The following is a 17,876-nucleotide window of genomic DNA, read 5'->3' as shown; positions in this document are numbered from 1 at the left end:
TATATATATATAGATATATAGTGAACTCGTGCAATTGGATTCTAGGTCTGCTAATATTATGTATATTAATATATTAAAAATTATATGTTAATCATTGTTTTACCTGTACAAGAGTTCATGCGTTATTCATTCCTAGCTAAGGGGTTAAATTAAAGTTCCCATGAATACGGATTCAATGAGATCGAATTATTCACTTGCAAGTGAATAATTCATTATCAATGGTTTTTTTTATATCTTAATTTGACAAAATTGAACAATACTGGCTGCTAAAAGCGAATTATGGTTTTTATTTACTTTTTCACTTTCATAAATGTTAGAACCAAATAACAATCATGTTTTACAATTTTATTTTTATATTTATCTCGTAGCTAGTGCCCCTTTAAGACACAAAAGATACTAGTTGTTATGGCTATGAACTAGAAATCAGTTACTGCGATGCGAATATTCTGATATCTGTACTAAGCGTATTTTTTGTTGTAGAGATGAATGAATACCTTGCAACGTCTTGTCTCTGTTTTTGTGATCTGATTTGTAAAGCCCTCATCAACTGTTTTTTTTTTTGTAGTTTGCCCTGCTACATCGCCGTCGGAGGTTAGGGGAGGGTTGATTGTTGAAGGTCGTTAGGTGACCTATAGTTGTTAACTACACTATGTCATTTAGTCTCTGGCGGAGAGTTGTCTCATTGGCAATTATGCCACATCTTCGTATTTTTATATGAAGTAGTAGATTGTTCATAAAACACTTTTCATTCAAAACTAACCGGCACTATTTGTCAAAGATTAATGTTAATACTAAATAGTCAATAGTATTTTTTTTTTTGTACATTTCAAAATTATTTGAAACACTACGAATTTAAAGTTCGTAGTGAATATGTGTTTGTGCTTTGTCAATTAATGATGGTTATCATATTCCAACATTTCAGCCCCCTTGGATGTAAATGCACCACAGACACAGTATAACCCAACGACAGGGGATACAATCTCATTGACGTGTGTTATTACTTCTGGAACAGCAACGCAAGTCAGATGGTACAAAAACAACAAACTTGTTATTATGGCGGCAAATCTAAGACTTTCTGGTGGTAATGCTAACACACCGTCTCTAACAATTACTCAGGTCCAACTCACTGATGCTGGTAGTTACATATGTGAGGCTACAGATGGCAGTGCCACGAGGAACACCACTACCATAACAGTATCTCCAAAAGGTAGTATACAGTTTCTTTGTAATGTTGATGGTTGGATATCTTTATTTTGTTTGTTTGTGGTACTTCGTTCTCAGACACGAATCCGACGGTACAACCCACTTAGAGGGCAACACTCAGACCAAACTAACAGACATCCACACAATACACCAAGCCCCAATATTTAAATTGTTAATTCATTTGTATATAGCTAAATATTCAAAAACGGTTGAAGATATGATAAACGGTGTATTCTGGCTACTCCTATATTTGAGGTTATGAGAAGAACAAAACATAAGAACTAATTTTCCTCTCCGTTTACAGCTACACCACAGCCACCAATACTGACCGGTCCGTCAACAGTAACACCAGGAACACCCTATACCTGGACATGTGTATCTTTGGGTGGGTTCCCAGAACAGACTATGTCCATCAGGGTAGACAACTCTGTGTTTACCAATGAAGCCACATTCAAGTCAGAGTATGATGATAGCATAAAGGCCTTTAGGGTAACCGGAACACTTGTTTGGAGCCCAGATACCAGTTATAATGGACAAAAGTTATACTGCGAGGTGACGCACCCTGAAACGTTAGGACCAAACAACCCACAGACTACTAGTCTATCACTGACTGTTCAATGTAAGAATAAACGAAATATAGAAAATATATTTAAATAGCTCTACTCAATCTTTCAAATAGTAATGCATCTATTTGTAGATATAAGAAGATCTGGTATGAGTGCCAAAGAGACTACTCTCAATTAAGTCATTCAACACGGAGAAATATGACCTATGTGGTCACAATTAAAAAACTCTTTTTTGAGCTTCAATAAGGTTATTATTTAGGTATTCCTTCACTTGGCTCAGTCTGTGCTTAAGATATTTCTCTGATTAAAAAAACAACATTAAACGCCGTCTACTCACTACCTGCTACTATTTAAGTCTACCACCTTAACTTGCTTAGTAATTTGTTTTCAAACATTTATTGTACAGCCACACCACAAACACCAGAACTGACTGGTCCGGCCTCAGTTATCTCTGGTACATCTCATACATGGACTTGTATATCCTCCGGTGGTTATCCAGAACAAACTATGTCAATCAGGGTCGGTAACTCTGTATTTGGTAATGAGGTGACGTTTAATACAGTATACGATGAAAGTTCTAAGACCTACAGAGTAATAGGAACACTTGTATGGAGCCCTACAACCACTTACAACGGCGAAACACTTTACTGTGATGTTTTACATCCTGACACCTTAGGAAATAGTCCACAGACAGTCAGCTTGTCACTCACTGTACAGGGTAAGACAATCCTCTAGGCATTTTACAAACCTTCAAATTCACGACGAGTGTCACATATGGAGCAGGATTAGTTAACCTTCCCGCAGCACATGATATGTTCGTATCGCTCAGTCTTTAGTTTTCTATGTTGTGTTTTGTATACGTCATTTGCCGTGGAGTAGTTTTTTGTTTATTGCAATGGCATTGTCAGATTGTCTTCGAACTACAATATACTTGTTTCATTATCCATTCACTCTATTTAGAATTTTTTTTAAAACCTATTTCATTCTATCTTTTAATAATTTAATTTTGGATGTAACGTGTCTTCTGATTGGCTGACGTCGTTTTGTTTATCAGCTCATGGACATAATTTTGTCACGTGACCCTTGGCGTCATCAACGTTTTTCATTATTTACTCCGGTTGTAAAAGTAAGAATTAAATTATAAGAAATGACTAATATTTTTCTGCCCATTCGAAATAACATAACAAATGTGGTGCATACTTTAAATAGCCCACTACGCGGGTTATTCAGTGTGCACCACATTTTTTATGTTATTATTTCATAGACAGGAAAAAATATTACAGTCATTCCTTAAATAAACAAGTAAAGTAAAAAGACCGGTAGTAAAATGTATCTAACTCCTAGGCATGTGATCACCTCGGGTTTTTTGGCAGGGTTCATTTTGCTCAGTCTCTCTTTAGTTTTATATGTTGTGTTTTGTGAACTGTTATTTGTCTCTTTTTCGTTGTTCGTTTTCTGAGAAGGATTTATAATTTTGTTTTCGAGTTTTTAATATTCCTTTGGTATATTTCGTCTCTTTTTAAAAGCCTACTTTATTTTATCTTGAAATAAAAAAAAGGTTAAAGAGAAACTATATCTAGTACCTGGACCTGTGAATCTACCTTTAGTTCATAGTCTTTTTCTCTACATTTCAGCCACACCAAATACCCCAGTTCTGACCGGTCCAGCCTCAGTGGCCGCCGGAACATCTAACACATGGACTTGTGTATCCTCCGGTGGTTATCCAGAACAAACTATGTCAATCAGGGTCGGTAACTCTGTGTTTGGTAATGAGGTGACGTTTAATACAGTATACGATGAAAGTTCTAAGACCTACAGAGTTACAGGAACACTTGTATGGAGCCCTACAACCACTTACAACGGCGAAACACTTTACTGTGATGTTTTACATCCCGACACCTTAGGAAATAGTCCACAGACAGTCAGCTTGTCACTCACTGTACAGGGTAAGACAATCCTCTAGGCATTTTACAAACCTTCAAATTCACGACGGGTGTCACATATGGAGCAGGATTAGTTAACCCTCCCGCAGCACATGATATGTTCGTATCGCTCAGTCTTTAGTTTTCTATGTTGTGTTTTGTGTACGTCATTTGCCGTGGGGTAGTTTTTTGTTTATTGCAATGACATTGTCAGATTGTCTTCGAACTACAATATACTTGTTTCATTATCCATTCACTCTATTTTACCTTTCTTTTGAAACCTATTTCATTCCTTCTTTTGATAAACACGTAAAGTAAAAAGTATATAACTCCTAGACATATGATCACCTCGGGGTTTTGGCAGGGTTCATGTTGCTCAGTCTTTAGTTTTCTATGTTGTGTTTTGTGAACTGTTATTTGTCTTTTTTTTCGTTGTTCGTTCTCTGATAAGGATTTATAATTTTGTTTTCGAGTTTTTAATATCCCTTTGGTATATTTCGTCTCTCTTTAAAAACCTACTTTATTTTATCTTGAAATAAAGAAAGTTAAAGAGAATACTATATCTAATACTTTGACCTGTGAGTCTACCTTTAGTTAATAGTCTTTTTCTCTACTTTTCAGCCACACCACAAACCCCAGTTCTGACCGGTCCAGCCTCAGTGACCGCCGGAACATCTAACACATGGACTTGTGTATCCTCCGGTGGTTATCCAGAACAAACTATGTCAATGAGGGTCGGTAACTCTGTATTTGGTAATGAGGTGACGTTCAAAACAGTATACGATGAAAGTTCTAAAACCTACAGAGTTACAGGAACACTTGTTTGGAGCCCTACAACCACTTACAACAGAGAAACACTTTACTGTGATGTTTTACACCCTGACACCTTAGGAAATAGTCCACAGACAGTCAGTTTGTCACTAACTGTACAGGGTAAGACAATCCTCTATGCATTTTATAAACCTTCAAATACACGACAGGTGTCACATATGGAGCAGGATATGCTTACCCTTCCGTTGCACATGTTATCACCCCCACGTTTTGGTTGGGTTCTTGATGGTCAATCGTTTTTTTAAGTTGTGATTTGTGTCCTGCTTGTCTTTTCGTTGTTTTTCGTTTGTTGTGGAGTATTAGAAAATCATCTTCAACTTGCTTAATTAATCATCACTTTGGTATATTTCGCCACTCTTTAAACCTACTTCATTTTATCTATGAATAAAAAAAAAGCAGTGACAAGTATCAAACGTCGGAGCTTGTGTGTAAATGTTTTGTCAATATTCCTTTTCTATATTACAGCCACACCACAAGCCCCAGTACTGACGGGTCCGGCCTCAGTTATCTCTGGTACATCTCATACTTGGACTTGTGTTTCCTCCGGTGGTTACCCAGAACAAACCATGTCAATCCGGGTCGGTAACTCTGTGTTTGGTAATGAGGTGACGTTTAATACAGTATACAATCAAAGTTCTAAGACATACAGAGTAACAGGAACACTTGTATGGAGCCCTTCAACCACGTACAACGGAGAAACACTTTACTGTGATGTTTTACACCCCGACACATTAGGACAAGCTCCTCAAACAGTTACTTTACCATTAACTGTTAATAGTAAGATAATTAGTCTAACAGTTTTGTGTTTTCAGGAAAACATAAATTAAAAAAAAAAAACTACTGTTTTAGAAATAAATGACAGGAACATATACCTTGAAACGTTATTTGACACTGTATGTTAAGTGTTGATACGTTCTCATACTTATATTTGTGTTGCAATAATCAGAAATTGAAACGGCGTCTTTGGAAATTGATCGCGGATATCCTTTAATGACCAATCAATTTCAAGTTTAACAATTATTCAACATTTCTCTCCCTTTGACTGTCACTGAAATTTGAGGTATTGCTTTAAATTATGTAAAAAGAATTCTAATAGGAGTATTTTTCTAAAACAAATGCATACGGAAAGCGTACGATAAGAAAAGTTATTTTAAATGAAAGGGGTCTATGCTGTTGAACAGATTGAACCAAATTTTGATCGATGTTCACGTTATTTAGAATAAATCTATAAAAAAAGTGTGTGCTTCAACTTCCCTAAACTCTATGCCAATGAATAATATTCATAATGCACACTTATACAGGGGCGGGTCAAGGATTTTTTTTAATTGGCGTAATAGTATAAAATAGAATGTATCCTGCTAAAACAAAAGGATGATTTTATGATTAAAGTTTTCCATTCAAAAGGGGTGTTGGCGTAAAACATCTTCAAATCATAGTTATCTACTAGAAAATTCCACACATTTCTAAGAGATGTTACTGTTTAAAATGCCCGTGTTTTTATTGTTATTATTCCAAAAAGTCCTCACTTATGAAACTCCGGCTCAGCATATTTTTCAGTTTAGATAACGTTCCATCATTTCAAACATAAACAAGTATTTAAAAGGAAAAGTATACAAATAATAATGTTCTATTATCCAATTCACAGCAACCCCACAACCACCAACATTAACCGGTCCGACAACAGTTTCACCAAGAACAAGAGTGGCATACAGAACACCAGAAACGTGGACATGTGTATCTTTGGGTGGTTTCCCAGAGCAGACGATGTCCATCAGATTAGAAAACTCTGTTTTCACGACGGAAGTCACAACCAAATCAGAGTATGATCAAACTTCAAAGACATATAAAGTTACCGGTACACTTGATTGGAGTCCAGACACCAGTAATAACGGTCAAAGTTTATATTGCGATGTTACTCATCCAGAAACGTTAGGACCAAACAACCCACAGACAGTTAGTCTTCAGCTGACAGTGCAAGGTAAGAATCGTAGAAACTCAAGAGTTATCTCTCTTAGTTTAACCGAAGAATGTCATCAATAAACTTTTGATGGAAAACATATTAATACAAAAGTATTTTCTTGATAACGGATATAACAGTCACACCATATGCTACATAATTGACTGGACCAATACCAGTTTCCTATGGTACATATGCATCTAATATCTGAACCTGTGTATTTATGTTTATTTTATAGCCTTTTCTATTATAACAATCACACCATAAACCCAATTTAATTTTAATTTTTCTCTATATTCCAGCCACACCACAAACCCCAGTACTGACCGGTCCAGCCTCAGTTATCTCTGGTACATCTCACACGTGGACTTGTGTATCCTCCGGTGGTTTTCCAGAGCAAACTTTATCCATCAGGGTCGGTAACTCTGTATTTGGTAATGAGGTGACGTTTAATACAGTATACGATGAAAGTTCTAAGACCTACAGAGTTACAGGAACACTTGTATGGAGTCCTACAACCACTTACAACAGAGAAACACTTTACTGTGATGTTTTACATCCTGACACCTTAGGAAATAGTCCACAGACAGTCAGCTTGCCACTCACTGTGCAGGGTAAGAAATCAACAACGCATTTTACAAACATTTGTTTTATCTTGTGATGAACAAGGTATAGAAAAAATGACCAAACGCCAAAATCAATTATCGTGAATCCTACATGGCGATACAACATAAAATTCACGATAGCACAAATCTTGTTCCATCTTTGGAGACTTCATTTACAATGAAAATGATGGGATGAAATAAATTATTTTAAGGCAAGAGTTATACAAAACAATAATAAATTGATTTCACCCTACTAGAAAGCATCTTGACACTCAAAGACTTTTTATTAGCTGTTTTATAATAAACAAATTATATCAGTTCATATATTCCCAGCTGTGCGATTAGTATGAAAATAAGGAGATTTTGTATAATTATCAGTAAGACAACTTATCATCTACCACAGGCTTATTTATTGAAAAATTTGTAAAAGTGACCATAATTTCAACTGAAAATTGTGTATGGATGGTTTCCCTTTCATCCTTTTGGTTATAGGCTAGCAAGAAATTTATAGTGAGACCTTTTTACTAAACAAGTCCTTGGTATGAAAAATTTAATATATTTACATATGGTAGTTTTAACGACCTTGACTGGCTAGTTTTTAACGGTATTATAAGTTTTTTTTACATGTATAATATAATTTTTACACGATGCAATACTTTCGTCACAAACAGAATGTTTGTTAAGGAACAATAGTAAGACATATTGGATTAACTTTCACATATGCCTCGAAAAAAAATGAAAAGAATGCATAAGAATTGACACCAATGAGCACCTGTCAAAATACAAATTTAAATGATTTAAATCCATTTAACTCCGGGCATTATTAAACATCAAAATTCTTTCAACTTATATAATTGTGTATTTAATCATGCATCTTGTTTTTATTATACTTGAAATGTTTGTGTAGGACTAGTCCTTGCTAACGATTCAATATAAGATACTGTCAGTTGAAGGCGGATCTCCATTTAATATATGCTCAAATAGTGCATGCGTACTTTTCGGTATACTCAATTGTGTACTTTAATATAACATATTACGTATTTGTTATTATTTAATACCGCAAATTGGGCGTATCTGAAAGACCAATGATAAACTATATTCTCATGGATCGTTGGAATTTTCTGTATTATTTCAGTTGAATTTAAGGATGTGCGTATGTGAGGTTTAGAATTTGTGTCAGATGTTCGGACTCCTCGTTGTTTATTCCTCTGATACTGGGTAAAATATTTGCCAAATACCACCCATTTTTCGTTTCATATAATACTTCAGTAGCACATAAAAGGTCATTTACCAAAATTGAAGCAGATTCGAGATTTCTTTTCTTTCGACTTGAGACCTAAATACTATCAATGCAAATCCTAGTCCGCCATTTTCCGCTATTTTTCAAAACACAAATATCTTGCAAAGGAGCCTCATAACCTATCAATATTTTTAGCTTATTTCGTTCCTTAAGTTAAAATTGATACTATTAGTCGAAATAGCATTAGTTAACTTAAAAAAATTGATATTATAAGTCGAAATAGCATTAGTTAACTTAACTAATGCTATTTCGACTTATAATATCAATTTTAAATTCTTGATTTCTTAAATTTCACATAAGTACATCGCAATTTTTTCACATAAGTACGCCGCAATTTTGCGCCTGTCCCAAGTCAGGAGCCTCTGGCCTTTGTTAGTCTTGTATGATTTTAAATTTTAGTTTCTTGTGTATAATTCGGAGTTTAGTATGACGTCCATTATCACTGTACTATTATGCATATTTTAGGGGCCAGCTGAAGGACACCTACGGGTGCGGGAATTCTCGCTACATTGAAGACCCATTGGTTGCCTTCGGCTGTTGTTTGCTCTATGGTCGGGTGGTTGTCGCTTTGACATATTCACCATTTCCTTTCTCAATTTTATCCTTAGCGTATTATGAATAAGAACACACCAGACTCTTCAAACAAACAAAAAAACAATCTTTGAAGGTAGGCGGTCTGTCGATTTCAAGCCTTACTTATTCCGTTACTTTAGAATGTGTTTTGTTGACTAGAGACCATGAGAATTAGAACAATGCTAGTAACACAGTCGGTTCTTGATCTTACATGTTATTGGAACGGAAACAGTATTTCCAACATTGCATTGCAAACGTTGACCCCTGATGATTACATTTCGTCTAAGGAATAAAATAAAATCTTATTTCTCGTATCGTGCTTTGTATATCGCTTAATCATTAACACTCTTGGCGTTTTTCATCTGAAAACTTCTCTCATTACTTTATCTTAATTTATACAAATAATTTTAAAAAGGACTATTTTAGTACAGTTACCATGAATTCAAAGGGACCACAAATAAATCGTAACACAATCACATTATTGTATTTTGTTCTGAATTTACAGCAATTCCCCAGCCACCAACATTAACAGGTCCAACAACAGCAACATCTGGTACCCCAGAAACGTGGATATGTATATCAATGGGAGGCAACCCAGAACAGAAGATGTCCATGAGAATAGGAAACACTTTATTACCCAACGAGTTGACAACTAGCTCGGAGTTTGATCAAAATTCAAAGACATACAAAGTAACAGGTACTCTTGTATGGAGCCCCAAAACCAGCAATAATGGAGAGATGGTGTACTGTGATGTGACGCATGAAACATTAGGGAACAGCCCACAAACCGTCAGCTTACCTTTAACCGTTAAAAGTAAGTATTTAATGTTTTGTTTTATCATTATGGATTTGTATTATTTGTGTAATTTCTGTTGAATTTCCGGTCTCTTGGCATACTGTATGACTATTGATGAAGATTCTATGTTGAGCTTTGTGTCGCATTTTGTGTCGTCGGGTAGCTTTCGCATTGACGTATAACACACATCTCTGGTTGAACATAAATATTGTTTTCAATCCATCATATATATATATAGGAAGATGTTGTACGAGTGTCAATGAGACAACTCTCCATCATGTTCTTTTAATATTCAAGTAAGTTTTACCTAATGACTGGCAGTTCTGATTTTATTCCATAGCATTCCGTCGTGTAGAAATAATTTTTATTCAAAGATTTCCAATAATTTACTAAATTTGTCTGACAGAACACCTGGAGGCTTCATTCACGAGAAGACTTATTCTTCATATACATATAGGCAAATGTCCTCACTCAAGTCTTTGATCGGTAGTATGGGGTGCATCTTATACTTGTTATATATGTTGATTTTACTGCAGAGTTGTTTTATCGAAAAGTAACGAGTACCTTCTGTTTTTATTACCTTCTGTTTTTTTTCTTACAGCAACACCAGAGACACCATTATTGACTGGTCCCACGACGATGCTTTCTGGTACCTCAAATACGTGGACATGTCTGTCCCTAGGTGGCAATCCTAAACAAACCATGAGTATGAGGATTGGTACAACACTTCTTAATAGCCAAGTAACCATTAGCTCAGAATATGACGAAAAGTCAAAGCTTAACAGAGTAACTGGTACACTTGTATGGAGTCCAGAATCCAAACATAACGGAGAAACCCTGTCATGTGATGTTTTACATCCGGACACTTTAGGTCAAAGTCCACAGACAGTTAGTTTAACATTAACAGTGAACTGTAAGTATACTTTAAATATCAATGTACATTCAAACACATAACAAACAGCTTGTGAACCCTTAGTCGATGCCACGGCTTGTAAACCTTTAGTCGATGTCACAGCTTGTGAACCTTAAAGCATATGCTTCAAGTTGTGAACCTTTATTCGATGTCACAGCTTGTGAACCTTAAAGCATATGCTTCAAGTTGTGAACCTTTATTCGATGTCACAACTTGTGAACCTTAAAGCATATGCTACAAGTTGTGAACCTTTATTCGATGTCAAAGCTTGTGAACCTTTAGCATATGCTACAAGTTTTGAACCTTTATTCGATGTCACAGCTTGTGGACCTTTAGCATATGATTCAAGTTGTGAACCTTTATTCGATGTCACAGCTTGAGAACCTTTAGCATAAGCTACAAGTTGTGAACCTTTATTCGATGTCACAGCTTGAGAACGTTTAATCGATTTCATAGATAATGAACTTTTGGTCAATACCATAGCGAGACCATAGCTAGTGAACTTATATCGACATCACAGCTTGTCACAGTATTAGTAGTCATAGGAAGAATAGCGAATTACAGACTTATTTATCTTGAAGGCATATTTACCAAAAAAAATGTATACACATGTACACTAGTGATCTTTTAAAACCTTATTTTCAAACGTCATTTGCGTCAGATATAATTTGATAAAAAGTTAATTAGTAAACATTTGTAAAAAAGTAATAATATTCACAATGTATAAACTTATGATAATAATATATATGACTGTAGATATTTATCCAGAAATAATTTTCATATAAAGAGAAATGCCAATTTGTACTTTTAGCGACACCAACTAAACCAACTCTCACAGGTCCAACTAAAATAACAACAGGAGTACAAAAATCTTGGACTTGTACGTCACGTGGCGCTTTTCCAGAGCAATCAATGACTATCAGGATCGGTAACTCTGTGTTCGGTAATGAAGTGACAGTTAACTCAGTATATGATGATAACAGTAAGACGTATGAAGTGACTGGTACCCTATTGTGGACTCCTAGTACCAGTAGTGATAGGGAAGTGCTGTATTGTGATGTATTCCATCCAGAAACATTGGGCAGCAACAACCCACAAACAACTAGTTTATCACTCACTATTAAAGGTAAGGATAGTTAACATGCGAACTCATCAATAGCTGGACTATAGGTTACTCATAGGTAAAGCACACAACCAGAAACATTAAGCTAGTTAACATGCGAACTCATCAATAGCTGGACTATCGGTTACTCATAGGTAAAGCCGATACAACCAGAAACATTAAGCTAGTTAACATGCGAACTCATCAATAGCTGGACTATCGGTTACTCATAGGTAAAGCACACAACCAGAAATATTAAGCTAGTTAACATGCGAACTCATCAATAGCTGGACTATCGGTTACTCATAGGTAAAGCCGATACAACCAGAATCATTAAGCTAGTTAACATGCGAACTCATCAATAGCTAGACTATCGGTTACTCATAGGTAAAGCCGATACAACCAGAAACATTAAGCTAGTTAACATGCGAACTCATCAATAGCTGGACTATCGGTTACTCATAGGTAAAGCATACAACCAGAAACATTAAGCAATTTTAACCCACAAACATATAGCTATAACTCACTATTTAAGGTTACTTGTAAAATTAGATATCTTTACCCCAGAAACTTATAGCTAAGCACTCACTATTAAAGGTACGGATAAAACAAGCTAAAACTAGACTTCCACCATCAACAAATGGCTTATCTGAGACTGTGAGAATCACTTACCGCATGCAAACGAAACCAGAACAAAATTGTAACAGTGAATTATTTGACTGACAAATTTCATCTTAAATAATAAAAATGTGTTGATATTATTTTACCTTATTATATGAAGGTTTTTTAACTTTTCCTTTTCTTTTGACAGATGCACTGACGATTATAGCACCTAAAACATTATACGATCCTTTCACCGAAGACGCAGTAACTTTAGACTGTGTGATCACATCCGGGACTCCAACAGAAATTAAATGGTACAGAAACAGTGATCGGATTTTTGTGTCTGTTGATCCTAGATTATCGGGTGGTAATACCGATAATCCAGCTTTAACGATATCTGAGATAGAGATGGCTGATGGTGGAAGTTATGTCTGTGAAGCGACCAATGAATTCTCTACAGTAGACACCAATACTATATCATTGTCACCAATTGGTAAGTTATGTCTGTGAGGCGACCAAGGAATTCTCTACAGTAGACACCAATACCATATCATTGTCACCAATTGGTAAGTTATGTCTGTGAAGCGACCAATGAATTCTCTACAGTAGACACCAATACCATATCATTGTCCCCAATTGGTAAGTTATGTCTGTGAAGCGACCAATGAATTCTCTACAGTAGACACCAATACCATATCATTGTCCCCAATTGGTAAGTTATGTCTGTGAAGCGACCAAGGAATTCTCTACAGTAGACACCAATACAATATCATTGTTCCCAATTGGTAAGTTAAGTCTGTGAGGCGACCAATGAATTCTCTACAGTAGGCACCAATACTATATCAGTGTCCCCAATTGGTAATATAAAAAAGAAGATGCGGTATGATTGCCAATGAGACAACTGTCCACAAGAGACCAAAATGACACAGACATTAACAACTATAGGTCACCGTACGGCCTTCAACACTGAATGAGCAAAGCCCATACCGAATACCCATACCGAATAGTCAGCTATTAAAGGCCCCGATAAGACAATGTAAAACAATTCAAACGAGAAAACTAACGGCCTTATTTATATAAAAAAATGAAAGAAAAACAAATATGTAACACATAAACAAACCGTCGACAACCACTGAATTACAGGCTCCTGACTTGGGACAGGCACATACATAAATAATGTGGCGGGGTTAAACATGTTAGCGAGATCCCAACCCTCCCCTAACCTGGGACAGTGGTATAACAGTACAACATAAGAACGAACTATAAATATCAGTTGAAACTGGCTTAACTCATCAGATGGACAAAAATACAAGGGACGTGGCCGGGTACTTATACATCCCGACACAAAAAGACACAATGAACAGATCTGAGAGTACTCGCAGTTATCTGACAGCTAGTTCAAAGCCACTAACAACTAATAAAAAAATCATGCATCTAAGACTAAACTATCAATCGTGTCCCCTTGGGCGAGAGTACCAAAATAGGATTCAGATATAAAATTAAACAAATACTTAATTTCAAATGTTCGTTTGTTCATTCTATCTATCATTGTAATAAATTATCAATAACAATTTGTAAAACTAAAAATAAAGGTTGTGATAAATGCTTGTTTCAATTTAACCCATATGATCAAATAACATGTATGGTCATCTCGTACTGGACCGTACGCGTATACTCATACGGTCCGACCGTACACGTATGGTCGGACCGTACGAGTATACGTATACGGTCCGGACCGGACCGTACGCGTACAGTCCAAATACTCGTATGGTCTGGAACATATATAACATACTAGTAATAATTTGCTTTTAATTTACTGATAACAAAATCAATATTTATACGAATAAAATCAATATTTAATGATTTTATTACAGTGTTGAATAGGAGCGACAAGTTTACATGGATCATTTCTAAATTTCCGGGCACGGTTAACAACATTTCCGTAAAAATGAGGATGTGCTATCCTGTTTGAAATAAGTTTTCTACAGGTATAACCAAACTTCAAAACCAAATCAATATATTTATGGACAAATTTAGTAAAGGTTTTAAGTAATTTATGGTAACGATATCCCTGGTTTAATAATTTACCAATAATTCATAGATTGCGTTCTTTGAAATCAAAAGCGTCACAACAGACACGGGCATAGCGAACGAGTTGTGAAAGTTACACTTTATATTGGTCAATAGCAATATTTATATGCTCCATTTATGGGCATTATGTTTTCCGGTCTGTACGTCCGTTCGTCCGTCTGTCCCGCTTCAGGTTTAAGTTTTTGGTCAAAGTAGGTTTTGATGTAGTTGAAGTCCTATCAACTTGAAACTTAGTTCACATGCTCCTCATGATATGATCTTTGGAATTCTTATTTTAATGACATTGTCAAATTAGAGTTTTGACCCCAATTTCAATAAACATAGAAAATGATAGTGCGATTGGGGCCTCCGTGTACTATAAACACATTCTTGTTTTATTTGTTATGTTTCAAATCAAATCATCAAAACCTACCATTTAACCAGGAAGAAAAATAGAAAAAGGGGGTGTATAATACAGTTTGACAGCTTCAGAGATTTGTTTTCGTTTTTTATCTCAAGATTATCAAAAACTTATGGACAAACGAATACAAAACAACGCAAAACATGTGGCCTTAACTGAAACACAACACTTTTGATTCGAGATAATCATTTAATGAATAATGTCTTGCTCAAATATATTTACTTCAGGGGTGTGAAATTAACGACAAAGTGTTTGTTTTCACTTCAGTGTGAAAATGATATAATGGAAATATACTTTGTACAAATAGATATTAAATCACAATCACGGGTATGATATCAGTAAGGCGCGTAATCTAAAATTCATGAAGTAAATGCTGGTCAGATGAGTATGAATAATACATTTTTAGGTGTGAGTGAGGTAACACGGGGGAACTCATTTCCAAAATCCAGTTTTTTATGTAATATTTTCTCACTTCCAACGTTTCTTTCTTTCCTTTCCTCTCATACCCCACGTCTGTTATAAAAGAGCAACAACCTCGAATTACTATATGATATCCACAGCAAATGAAAGTGATTGCCACATCATTTTTTTTTATTTCAGAAAAACCTGCTACAGAACATTACATCATAACAAAGATTCTCAACGGTTACAACAAACTTGTACGCCCAACAGACCCAACTGTTAATGTTACGCATTTCCTTATTCCGAGGGAACTTGTACATTTTGTAAGTATCATTTTAAAATGATTTGTGTGTCTGTGTGTGTGGTAGTGTTACATACAAAATATAGCAGAAGGATAATATTATTGCAAATTCATCAAAATAGATTTTTGAGTGGCCCCGTTGTTTTGGGATCAATGTTTGATTTTGAAAGAACTTGTACAGTTGTTTTTTTTCGAGAAACAGTGTTTGATTATGATAGTACTTGCACAGTTTGGTTGTATTTCTTTAATATAGCTACTTGTTTTTAATTTACAAAATAAAAATTTAAGGGCAAAAGTGACCCTTCTGTTAATGAAACATTATTACAATATATTGTGTCTCTGATCAGTAAAAAATGCTTTTTTGTGTCCGGTTCCGATAGATCAGTAAACACTTGTACACGTATGATAACTTAAATACCAGCATAGCACGTAAACGATACAGTTTGTTTACTGCATGCTTTGGGAACAACCTACCTAGCTTATAAATTTATCAGTAGCCAAGCGAACTGGATTTACTTTTATGTACTGGCAATTGGCCTTGGACACGACGCAGGGCTAATAACAAGTCTGTAGTTTTTATAGGTCACGTATGGGTTAAATATGTGGATCTTATTGTGCCTCTTTAGTTGATAAAACTGTTACTTTCATTCAAAATGATAATTGTTTTTATTGAAAGTGACACTAGGTCAGGGTCAACTTGTGAAAAGTCCACTTGACCAGGAGAATCGGTTGTTTTTATAATTATTTACAGATAGAATGGAACAGATAGAATGGATCGTTAAATGAACAATAAAATGAACTTCTTGCCAATTTTGTGTACTATAATTTGCCTAGGGCGCTTGATATTAACTGTTAAAAAACTGGAGAAGATTTATAACCTCCACCCATTAACAGCGTTATTGAATACATCTAACGCTTAGTTGGTAGAGCGGTGACTACTTTATTAGATTCCCAGGTGCGAACCCCGGCTTGGTCATTTTGGAAGGATAGTCATTTTTGTGACAACAAATATACGCATTTTTCAATGTATTGATAATATTCAAGTACATGCCACTGTTTGGAGATCTTACAAAAGCGCCGTTTCGTTCGGCGCTGAAACGGGCCAGCATGTACAGTGTTAATTTTGGAAAGGCGGTCACCTGTCTTAACTAAAAACTATTTTGATACCATCAAAAAGAAAATATCTACCTGCTTGTTTTTTTGAATAAGTAAACAAATATCTTTTAAATTGAGAAATAGCCATCGAACTTAATTAAAATGGCATTTTATCTTGTTTACATTGGTTACCAGACTGGACTTAAGTTTTTGTTTATTCAGGACAGTAGACTTGTGAATTACCAGTATTGAATAACACTTATTTATTTTTTTCGTGAAGTTTGTCCACGTCGACTGGACAAGACAATATTTTCAACTTAATTTCTTTTTCGCAAACCAAATCAATATTAAATCAATCCCATAATATCTATTTAAGGAACGAATGTATTGAATTCGAGGAAATTGGCTCTTTCTCTCAAGTAGGGGCGTCCGAAATTCTCTACAGTTCTTATCTTTCTCAGAAACGCTCATACCATCGGTATATCATACTTTTCGCTCAAACCATCGGTATATCATACTTTTCGCTCAAACCATCGGTATATCATACTTTTCGCTCAAACCATCGGTATATCATACTTTTCGCTCAAACCATCGGTATATCATACTTTTCGCTCAAACCATCGGTATATCATACTTTTTGAGTTGTTCAGTCTTTAGTGTTGTGTTTGTGTACTGTTGCTTGTCTTTATATGTTTTAGCCAAATCTTTGTCAAATCATTTTCGACTGATGAGTACCAATGTCTTTTTGGTATCTTTCGTTTCTTCTTTACAGCAGACAGAGCATATCTGATCTGAAAGGTACATCATCTACTTGCCACTATACATTATGTACTGTGTTACAACCCTAGATAAAATCCAACTAGGAATTTAAAGAAAATTTATAACTAATGAAAGTTTCATTTTATAGCATAGTTAGATTAGTGGTTTAGACGCTGGACATATGCAGTGTTGCCATGATGTAGAAACAAAGCAGGGGTTCGAATCCCGCTAAGGGGAGAACCAAATTCGGTAATGGTATTGCAAATTTGAGGATCTATCAACATTGTTGGAATATATAAATATATATAGTTAATTTGATAATTCTTAGAAGTGCAGTACATATTTTTATGTTTCATTTAAACATCGTGCATGCACTTATGTTTAAACTGTACATAAAATAACAATTCATTTTCCGATTGTTATGTCGTTTAGGAATCACGCCTACACTTTCCACAAC

The 17,876-nt window shown here is 35.3% G+C and overlaps 1 protein-coding gene across 1 annotated transcript in view; it reads left to right on the top strand.

The window, feature by feature from the left end:
- LOC139510418 (mucin-2-like) overlaps positions 1-17,876 on the top strand; it is a 28,587-nt gene that overhangs the window by 2,987 nt on the left and 7,724 nt on the right. Inside the window, exons 4-16 of the mRNA XM_071297001.1 lie at positions 923-1,207; positions 1,508-1,822; positions 2,176-2,487; positions 3,404-3,715; positions 4,313-4,624; positions 4,988-5,299; positions 6,168-6,500; positions 6,782-7,093; positions 9,463-9,771; positions 10,355-10,666; positions 11,478-11,792; positions 12,580-12,864; positions 15,463-15,587. Of these exons, the coding sequence (XP_071153102.1) occupies positions 923-1,207; positions 1,508-1,822; positions 2,176-2,487; positions 3,404-3,715; positions 4,313-4,624; positions 4,988-5,299; positions 6,168-6,500; positions 6,782-7,093; positions 9,463-9,771; positions 10,355-10,666; positions 11,478-11,792; positions 12,580-12,864; positions 15,463-15,587 (3,839 nt within the window). The remainder of the gene's footprint in view (positions 1-922; positions 1,208-1,507; positions 1,823-2,175; positions 2,488-3,403; positions 3,716-4,312; positions 4,625-4,987; positions 5,300-6,167; positions 6,501-6,781; positions 7,094-9,462; positions 9,772-10,354; positions 10,667-11,477; positions 11,793-12,579; positions 12,865-15,462; positions 15,588-17,876) is intronic.

Source organism: Mytilus edulis, chromosome 2, assembly GCF_963676685.1.
Source record: "Mytilus edulis chromosome 2, xbMytEdul2.2, whole genome shotgun sequence".
NCBI lineage: Eukaryota > Metazoa > Mollusca > Bivalvia > Mytilida > Mytilidae > Mytilus > Mytilus edulis.
This window is presented reverse-complemented; position numbering and strand designations above follow the sequence as displayed.